Below are 11102 nucleotides of genomic sequence, written 5' to 3'. Positions count from 1 at the left end.
CAAGTTCTCAGTTCTGCACACCATCTACTCCATGATTATTGACTCAAACAAAATGGATAGAGTAGATTAAACAAAATGGGATGCTAATAACATTCTTAAATATCATTGTTGGGTGTTTGATGAATCTTTGATAATTGCTTTGACCAAGGTAAATGCCATCAAAATGACAGCTCTTCGATTAGCAATTTAGCATGCTTTCTGGGCTTCCAAAATCTTTTGGTTTGATGATTACATGCAGATTCGAGTTTTTTCATCAAATTTTGTGTTCTCTATTTCAACAGGTCATCAATATCATAATATCATATTGAATAGAAACTTTGGTTGGGAAATTGTTTGAATTTTAAGAGAGCTCTTCAGCTATTGAATAGACTACAAACTAATAAACATCAATTGAGTATTGAAAATCAGATCAGTGGACAACAAGCAATATGAAGTTGATGAAGTTGTGGTCTATTGTAGTCTCGTGTGATCGAAGATTCGGATATGGTGTATGTTTTAAAATTATTATTTTGGTATAGGGGTAAATTTTGGAGTTTTAAATTGTACAAAAATCCATGGAGGTGTAAATGCTAAATGAGGAGGTATGAATAGAAGTTTCGTACAAAAAAAATTAAAAGAAAAGGTTTGTGCGTAAATAGAAGATTTGAGGATGAGCGACAAAACAACGACACCAAATCCAAGGTTTAGAGATGTAAATGAGTCGAGCCGAGATGAATACTATGGATGTAAATGTTTGGCTCGTTTTCATTCAACTGAGCTCGAGTCGGGCTAAATTTTTTTTTTATGTTCAAGCTCGGCTCGACTTGAAAAAGCTCGAGCCGACTCATTTTATTAGACAAGGTCGAACTCGAATCAAGCCGGTTTGAATTATATGAATTTAAAATTTTAAAATTAATAAATTAAACAGGAAATTCAAAGTCTAATGTCATAGCATCATACAAAAACTTTTTTATTTGTAATAAACTAAAAATAACAAATCAAAATCGTTATTTAACTTAAAGTCTTTACCTACTTATTATTGAAAGAAGTTTTTTAGCTCTTTTGAAAAAATATAATATTTTTAATATTATTTCTTATATAAAAATTATATTGTATATATACTATAAAAGTTTATAAGTCAAACTTAATTAATAAATGAGCCGAACTTTTAACAAGCCCGAGCTACCTCGCGAGCTGAACGAGTTGAACGAGCCAAATACATGTTGTTCAAGCTTGGCTCATTTTCAGGGTCAAGCTTATTATTGAGCTCAAATTCGGCTCATTTAACTTTATGAGCTCGAGCTTAACGGGCTAAAAGCGAGCTAAACACGAGAGACTCGAGCCTATTTACAGCCATACAAAGGTTTCAATTATGGCTTCTAGGTTGAGATGAAAGGTTTGTGCGCCTCATACTAGTATCCGGCCCGTGCAACGTTGCACAAGTTTGTGTTGTGATCGTGGGCATCGGTTGTTATATTTACTATTATTTTCTTATTAATTTACAGTATTAACTCTTGTTGATTCATTTATTAATGTAAATTTTAAACATGTCATGGGTGTTGTAGGAACTTCATAAAATTGGTGAAGTTGTTGACACCAAAAGAGGGCTTCCAATTATAGTAGTGTAGATTTTGATAACTACATTTTCTTTAAAAACAGCTCGTGTGCCGAATATAACAAAAAAACGTCATGACGAAAAATACTTGTTGATGTCACATTGATAGAAATTCTAAGTTTAGGCACTACATTTGTAGTTTTTTTTTTTTAGTAATGACCTTTTGTAAGAGCCACAATGACGACGTCGTCACGGAAAAAGCTCTCGTGCATCACATTGATAGAGAATCTTGAGTTTAGTTTTTACTTTTTACATTGGTAGTTATGTACATCTGGTTTAGGGCTTGTCAACGGGTCGGGCCGGGTTTTGGTACATTTAAATAAGTGACGAGCCAGGCCGGGCCGGGTATTTCACAAATATGAAAATCCAAACCCGCCCACCTAAAGCGGGCTTTTGCGAGCTTTTACGGGCCGAGCCTTTGCAGGCTTTTATGGGCCGGGCCTTGCGGACTTGTATTAGAAAAAAAAGACATAATACTCTTGTTTAAGGGTTTGGAACAATAAAAGAATTATTAGAAAATATTCTCAAAACAAAGTCACAAATAAATTATAGTTTCGAAATATTATCGATCAACACCGATAGATGTGATCGATATATATATTTAGGGACCCTGTAAAAATTTTGTCCGTTTTAAACATGGTTTGACCGTCCGTACCTACAGTCAACCAAAAAAGAGACGTTTTGACATAATAAAACCTCATTGCCCGGGGCTTCACTAAATGGGCTTCTTCGTTGCGATTATGCACGATTGGTGAGAAAAATTATGTGATTTCAAATATGTAAACAACTTTCGCCATTCGCATCTTGGTAACGGGTCCTCTCTTATGGCATATTAGTGGTGTTTTTGATTTACCGGAAATTCTAACGGTCAAACGAGATCTGAATTGGATGAAATTAAAAAATGGTCACTAAATATATATACTGATCACATCGGATGGTGTCGATCGATTCCGAGAAGTTTCCTTCGTATAGTCGATTCATAATACGATTGTTTTATTATAAACATAATACAAAAAGTTATGATACATTAGTGAACATTTCGGCGATCAAAAATTCTAGTTCGAAATATGATCGATCGACACCAGCAGATGTGATCAGAATATATATTTAGGGAATCCGTAAAAAATTCATCCATTTTGGACATGGTTTGACTGCCTATACTTACGGTCAACCAAAAAATATGTGTTTTGACATATTAAAACCCACATTGAACGGGGCTTTGCCAAATGTGTTTCCTCAGTGCGACTGTGCACGATTGGTGATAAAAATTAGGCGATTTTAGATATACAAATAGATTTCGGTGTTCGCATCTTGGTAACATGTCTTCTCTTAGGGCATATTAGTGGTGTTTTTGGTTTACCGGAAATTATGACAGTCAAATGAAATCTGAATTTGATGAAATTTTTAAAGAGTCACTATATATACCGAACACATCAACTACTGTTGATTGATCCCGAGAAGTTTCCTTCATACAATCACTTCATAATGCAATAGTTTTATTATAAATCTAATATAAAATTTATGAAACATTAGTGGACATTTAGGCGATCGACAACTCCAGTTCGAAATATGGTTGATCGACACTAGCAGATGTGATCGGTATATATATTTAGGGACCCCGTAAAAATTTCGTCCGTTTTGTATATGGTTTGACCATTCGTACCTACGGTCAACTAAAAATGCGTTTTGACAAATTGAAACCCTATTGACCGCGGCTTTGCCGAATAAGTTTCCTTAGTGCGATTGCACACGATAGGTAACAAAAATTAGGTGATTTCAGATATGAAAACGGCTTTCGGCGTTCGCATATTTGTAATGGGTCATCCCTTAGGGCATATTAGTGGTGTTTTCGGTTTACCGGAAATTCTGATAGTCAAACGAGGTCCGAATTGGATGAAATTTTTACAAGGTCACTAAATATAAGTACTGATCACATTGCTGGTGTGATTAATCCCGAGAAGTTTTCTTCATATAGTCACTTCATAATGCGATAATTTTATTTTAAAACATAGTATAAAAGTTATGATACATTAGTGGACACTTTGACGATCGACAACTCAAGTTCTAAATACGGTCAATCGACACCAGGATTAGGGACCCTGTGAAAATTTCGTCTGTTTTGAATATAGTTTGACCGTCCGTACCTACGGTAAAAAAAAGACATTTTAACATATTAAAACCTTATTTACCAGGGCTTTTTCAAATAAGTTTCCTTATTGTGACCGCGCACGATCGGTACCAAAAATTAGATGATTTCATATATGCAAACGACTTTCGACATTCGCATCCTGGTAATGGATCATCTTTTAGAACATATTAGTGGTGTTTTCGGTTTATCGAAAATTATGACTGTCAGACGAGTTCCGAATTAGATGAAGTTTTAACATGGTCTATAAATATTAGTACTGATAACATCAGCTTGTGTCGATTAATGCTGAGAAGTTTACTTCATATACTTCATATAGTTGATTCATAATATTACAATTTTATTGTAAATTTAGGATAAAGTCATAATATAAAGAAATATAAAATTTTAAATTTAGTATTATTAACATATATTATATTTTATTTATAATTATTAAAAAAAGATGTATAATTGATATATGTATAATATATTATATGCATGTATAATATTTTATTTGACGGGTTTTTACGTGTCAAGCCGGATTTCACATCTCTAAACCAAACACAACCATTTATCAATAAAAACGGATTTTGGCGGATTTTCTTAAAGGCTCGGTCGGATAAGTAAAAAACCCGCGGGCTAAATGATGAGTTTTAAATCTGGTTAGTACTTTAACCTTATTACACAGTTTGGAACCAGAGCTGAAATTTTTTCTTAAAAAGAATTATCATAACCTCATCCATTTCGTGTTGTTGTCTCTCCTCCTCTCCCTCCCAAAAACCCACCACCCAAAACCAGAGATGGCCACCACCACCATGGCCTTCTCCTCTTCCTCCACCCACCACCCTCTCATTCTCTCCCTCTCTCCTCTCTCTTCACTCCCCAAAACCACCACCGCCACTTTTCTCACCACCCCATCATCATCATTCCGGCCTCTTCCACTCAACAACGCCACTAGAACTATCCAATGCGTCGACAAAGCTTCAAGTGCTGACCCCAAGACAGGAGTTGCAGTCTACAAGCCTAAGTCGTATGAGGTTCTTGTTACTGACGCTGCTACCTCGCTTGCCTTTGCTCTTGAAGATGGCAAGACCCGCTTGGAGATTGACTTCCCGTAAGTACTTCTGTTTATTGCATTTTTTGGTTTACCTGGCAAAGCTTATAAATTTGGATCAAGATATGATTTTTGAGCACAACCCATTATTGAGTTTTGACATTTGAGCATGTTCTTGGCTTTTAGAAATGATTCTAAAACTGAAATGCATTGCTTTTCCAATCAATGTTCACATGAACTTATAATGTTACAGGCTTTGAGGATTAGATCTTTATAGGAAGTTAATTTTATGTGTTGATACATTATTTTGGAAATGGTGTTAAGTTAATGTACAATTTGATTAATTGTAGACAGATATATTGTCCATTTCTTCATGTGCGTGATGAATTTGGTTAGTTAGCTTTCGTTTAAGCTTTTATGTGGGGTTGATGTTTTTTTTTGTTACTAATACCTCCTTTCTTTTTCATGGGATTTTTTGTGTGTCTCCAGGCCTCTTCCTAGCAACATATCTTCCTATAAGGTACTTCTCATTATATTGCTTGTTCATAACACATAGCAGTTGGAATACCTGTGATTTGATTTTCTCAAATTCCTAAAACATGTAAAGGGGTCTTCAGATGACTTCATTGATGCCAATGTTCAACTTGCGTTGGCTGTTGTACGGAAGCTAAAAGAAAGAAAGGAGACTAGAGCTTGTATTGTAAGAAGAATCGTTCTTTTCATATTGGTGTTTTGTTCTATACGTTTCAATTGGAAGTATGTAATAGTTTTTCCTATAATCAGGTGTTTCCAGATAAGCCAGAAAGGCGCAGGGCCTCTGAGCTGTTTAGAACAGCTATTGACTCGGTAAAATATAACTAAAAATACCATCCTTTAGTTCATTTCCTTAATCAATTGCATGTTATGCATCATACTCCTCAGCATATGTATATAGAATTCCTTTGGTGGTTTGGCTTAGGTTCTGTAATCATTGTAAAAGAAAAGGAATAGAATATAACAACTGACATATGCAAGCAATAATACAAACTATATATTTTAAGAATATACAACTGGCATGCTACTTCCACTGGTACTCTTTAGTAGCTAGAGTGCCCTTTGACTTCAAACTCCTTAAATGGGTTTTCTTTTCTATTATTTACTTTCAGATTGGAGGTATAACCATAGGTTCCCTTGATGATGTTCCTGGTGGTCCAGTCACCATGTTCTTCAGGTCCATAAGGAACACACTTGATTTTGATTTCGAAGATGAAAATGAAGGTTATTTACAGGACTTAATCCTTTCATGTTTCTGATTTCTTGTTTTCCTATAAGAACTTTCTTCTCAACAGAAGTTACACCAATTTGATTTATCTATGTGTTCAATGCACAGAATACATCTTTAAACGAAAGAACTAACTATTATTTCTTTGTTATCTCTTAAATTGCAGATCGCTGGGCATCTACTGAGCCTCCTTCTCTCTATATGTTCATTAATTGTAGCACACGCGAACTTGCTGGAATTGAGAAGTTTGTGGTATGGTCCGTTCATTGTTACTTATCTCTCACCTGTTTTAATCCATCAATTTTTCTTCCATCTTTCTTGAGTACTACACTTGTATATCTAGAGTACTTGAATTTATCATTCTTTCTGTGTGATAACTTCTGGATGTCAATTATATAAATCAGATTTCTGTTATATATCGGCAAATACTTATCAGCTTGCTGAATTATTGTGCTGTACATTTATTCATCAGAATCTAAAAAATACAGTTGCTTTATCTAGAAAGTCTAGAAATAGGGAGACTTGTGGTTGTATGTATATTAATATGTACTTACATCAGTTACATGCATGGGTTGTGCAACTTGGTGATGAAGAATAGGGACAGTATTTCTTAAGTCCAGCTGTGGAAAGTTTTATGATTTCTTCCTTACTAGGATTTGCTTTATATATTGCTTTATGATTAGGGAATCGTATGGATCACGTGATCGTAACCTCTGTATGAGGAAGCCTTCGTAAGTTCGTAGTCTTTTGCTGGGATATTGGAGTTAATAAACTTTTGAGAGCTTTTGCTTATTTTTAGGTTTGTGTGATGCAGCCTAACATTAGGTGTGATGCCTAGAAACCCACTCGTGCAATGCTAGTAATTCTATCCTCTTGTTAATACCCATTTATAATTCCCCTTTCCATAAGAGTGTACTTAACAAATCCTAGAGCAGGTTGTCTAGCATCACTTGGTGTCAAACATACTAGCCAATTCAAGGCTATTTACTTTCAAATTAGTTATGCGGCTTGCAAAATTGAATTTGCCAATGGTAATTATTTAGTAATTATTGACTATGTGCTATCATTTTCATCTTGAATCTGTGGACTGTTACTGAGGCAAAGGTTGACTGTGTTTCACCCACGTCTTGTTTCAAATATTGACCAACTTTAGTTCCAATACATATGTGCTCCACTTTTTTCCTGATATTCACTCATGGACATTTTAATACCTGTGACATAGGAGAGACCGACCTTTTTGTCTGTCCTTGGTGTCTAATGTGTAAGATGCCCTGATTGTCTGAACCATTTGCTTTAGCTCTTTGGGGAAGGGTTTTAAGTGAATCTTTCAGTGTGGACAATCCAGGGGATTCTGTGGTCTGTATTGATGAAAGATATGTCTTTGGGAGAGATAAAAATGAATTGATGCTGGTGTAATGGTGGTATTCTGGGACATTTGGATGAACATAGAAATGATACATTCTGAGAATGTTGGTTCTTGGGAAAGGAATTCATTTGGGGATCTCAATGTGCATTGTTTTCTCAGAATTGTTTTTAAATTGTAATGCTTCTGTGTCATAACACTTTTGGACTGTACTGTTTTCGTGTTTGATGCTATTTGAGATCCGGAGTCTGACATAATAGCTAGCAATTTCATTACGTTCTTCTGTGTTTTACTTTACTCATTTAATTAAATACTTGCAAAAGAAAAAAATCTGTGCATGATATAAATTCATATGCTGGCTGCCACAAACTATCCATGCACTGACTGAGAAAATTACTGTTAGTGACCTTATTAATGTTTTTCATTTGTCTCGACTGTTTTCCAATCATATAACCTTCCAGATTTTAGCTTATCTTAAAATAGCATATAAGTATTTTAGTAATCTTATAATTTTGTATTAAGGGCAGCCCAAAGTTAACAATGTCACATGTTGATAAGAGTAAATGTGTGGAATTGAATTCTTCAATATATGTAAAAGTATTGTGACACTTCCACTGACCCCTTGGTGTTTACAGGAACAATTTGCTACGTCAACCCCGACACTTCTATTCAATCTTGAACTCGACACGTTGCGGTAATCCTAATTGCCTTCCTGATCATTTATCAAATTTCATTTTGCTATTGCTGAATATAATTCTCAACTACGAATTAGAAGCTGCTAATTGTGCAGTGCTGACTTGGGCCTTGTGGGGTTTCCACCGAAGGATTTGCATTATCGGTTTCTTTCACAATTTATTCCAGTGTTCTACATTCGAATAAGAGAGTACTCGAAGGTAAAACAAAGTTATTTACTTAACTGGTTTTTCATTCTTATTTTCAATTTTTTGGTAACCATTTATTTGTTAACCTCTAAGACAGTAGCAGTAGCGCCTTATATAGTGAATTACAATGGAGCATTATTTCGTCAATATCCCGGTATGTAGTACTTTTCTCAAACCTGTGTTAGATACCTGATTATCGCTCATTCCTGGTTTAACTTTCAATATTAATGACTAAGGTTTATAGTTCACACTGGAGCACAGTTCTTGATTCTTTACATTTTGCAAGTATCTTGCTCTTCTTGGAGGAGCAATTAGAGAATAATCAGGAGTTAGTGTGCTATACTGATTTATATAAGTTCTATTACCTGTGTCTGGACTTGATGAAGAATACATTTACATTTATGATATGGTTCTATAACCCAGTCTTGCCTCATGAAGGCTAGTACTACACGATCAGCTTGTCTGTAGTAACCATGATTTTCTTACACTTCTCATCTGCTTGTTGGTTCTTATTTTGCACTGTCTGATACACTCTTCTTCCATATGATTACAATGCTGCTTAATCATCATCTTATGGGAATTCTCTCATCTTTTTTCAAGTTCAGGGCCTTGGCAAGTAATGCTTAAACAAGCAGATAGTTCTTTTGCTTGCGTAGCAGAGAGTGCAACACGCTTCACTCTGGGAGAAGTATACATCTATCTGAAACTCCAACCATTTCTTAGACTTATACATGCTAGATATGGTTGTTATGCTTTCAGGCTCATTATTTGTTTGCTTCTTAGACAAAAGAAGAACTGTTGAGGGTTTTGGGACTGAAAGAGGAAGAAGGAAGCTCGCTGGAATTCCTTCGTAGAGGCTACAAGGTTACCCTCTCCTTACCTTAACCGGTTTCTTATCGCTGTTCAGAGTTCAATTTTTATGTCATTAGTTTCCATCTTTCTGAATAGCCAATCTCACAATTTGACATGTTTTTTACTTACCCTTTCGGTTACTGGTCTCATTATATAATTCCGACCGAAAAAGAGAAAAAAGTAGTATAATACTTGATTCTGCAGAACTGTGACTCTAGTGTATTATAGCATAAGCTATTCCTTTCCATTAGAACACGGAATACTCCAGGTTTTGGAGGAAAATGAAGGTATCTTTGTAACTTGATTATAATGAGAATAACAGAGTTTGTGATATTAGGTGCTTCAGCTCATTCCCAATTATCTGGTTAGGACCTGGTGATAGATAAGAATTCGACAAATTTTTTTTAAAATTTGGATGTAACCTTTATACTTGCCCAGTCAAGTCAATGAATCTTTGGCATCTCTTTGTTTATTAATAAGTTGTACACTATTTACCTTGTGTATCTCAGGTTCTTTCTTTATGCAACCAGTCTTAGTAATTACAATTATCCTCTTGAATATCTTCTATAAACCTATAAATTCAAAACCAAAAGCATATTGTGAAACAAAGAATGGCAACTTTAAATTGCATCTACTTATGTGGTCTGAACTTCTGATATCGCAGTCTGCTACTTGGTGGGAAGAGGATGTTGAGCTCGAATTGTCTTCTGATTGGCGTAATTGAGCAGCGAAAAGAGATGGATGGGGAATGCCATTGTTCCAATGGATTGGGTGGGGCCGTGGGGGGCCAGTGTTTTATTGACTCAACCGGCAGATCAGTGCTCAAATGAAATCTGGGCATGAATATTCTATGGAATTTGATGGTGCTGTGATCCTATGATGCTCATCAAAATGATTGTACAAAAATGGTGAGTTCTCAGAGGTTAAAAAAAACTTCTCCCCTCAAACAAAAAAAAAAACCTTCTCAAAAGGAGTTAATTCTGTGCATAGTGATATCATTTTTGGTTCATTTGACCATTGAACCCATGTTTTTTTATTTTTTGGAAAACGATTTGCTTGTTCTTTTTATGTCATTTGAATATCTTTCGGATCACTTTTGGCTGAATTTGAGTTCTGCTTTGTGAAGAGGCTACTAGATTTGCTTTTGAGAGTGGATAGTGTATAAGAAACTTGGTCCAGATATTATTAACCCGTCTCTAGAATTCCCTCATAGGTTACATGTTGTAATTAGCTCTGAGGTAGATTGTAACCATTGCTGGTCCAGAAAGCTGGCACAGCAATTGTTGTGGTAGAGCAGCTGAATATCATTGAGTCATAGTACGTATCACAACCTTTTAAGTTTGCTTTGGTTGTCCTTCACTGCTTGTTTCAACTCCATTGAGTTCATAGTACGTATCACAACCTTCACTGCTTGGTTGTCCTTCACTGCTTGCTGAGGTAGATTGTAACCATTGCTAGTCCAGAAAGCTGGCACAGCAATTGTTGTGGTAGAGCAGCTCAATATCATTGAGTCATAGTACGTATCACAACCTTTTAAGTTTGCTTTGGTTATCCTTCACTGCTTGTTTCAACTCCTAAATTCTGCGTACCTGCCAATGACCCTGCAGGAAGCAATCTATTTGCCCATCCCTAATCATCAACATAGTGTTTAGAATTTGAATCACAATCTAGGAGTGAGAGAAAGAGCAGCCCAGTTTTTGATGTATGGACTGGAGTCATAAAGTTGTTGGTCATACAGTTCCCTGATTTGAATTTCACGGATTATATGTCTGAAACTTTTTTCTAGTTCTCTTTCTTTGGCTTGGTGATAACATGGATGAAACCAAATGAGTGGCTTGAAGATTCATTAATTGTGTGTCTGTGTGTTCATTACTAGATGGTGATTTTTTGTGTTTTCAACTTTGGAGTTTAACGCTTTCTGCTATACTATTATAACCAAAACATGTTTTATCAACCAAAATCCCTATGAAAA

The 11102-nt window shown here is 35.5% G+C and overlaps 1 protein-coding gene across 1 annotated transcript; it reads left to right on the top strand.

Annotated features, from left to right (window-relative positions):
• Positions 1-4465: 4465 nt before the first annotated feature.
• On the top strand, positions 4466-10233 carry LOC126798493 (protein LPA3). The gene is made up of 12 exons (XM_050525490.1): positions 4466-4833; positions 5263-5293; positions 5381-5473; positions 5557-5619; positions 5919-6030; positions 6201-6286; positions 8033-8091; positions 8188-8290; positions 8372-8432; positions 8884-8966; positions 9062-9142; positions 9795-10233. The coding sequence occupies exons 1-12, from the start codon at positions 4520-4522 to the stop codon at positions 9852-9854; spliced, it is 1146 nt and encodes a 381-aa protein (XP_050381447.1). The 5' UTR covers positions 4466-4519; the 3' UTR covers positions 9855-10233.
• Positions 10234-11102: the final 869 nt, after the last annotated feature.

This window comes from Argentina anserina, chromosome 6, assembly GCF_933775445.1.
Source record: "Argentina anserina chromosome 6, drPotAnse1.1, whole genome shotgun sequence".
NCBI classification, from domain to species: domain Eukaryota; kingdom Viridiplantae; phylum Streptophyta; class Magnoliopsida; order Rosales; family Rosaceae; genus Argentina; species Argentina anserina.
This window is presented reverse-complemented; position numbering and strand designations above follow the sequence as displayed.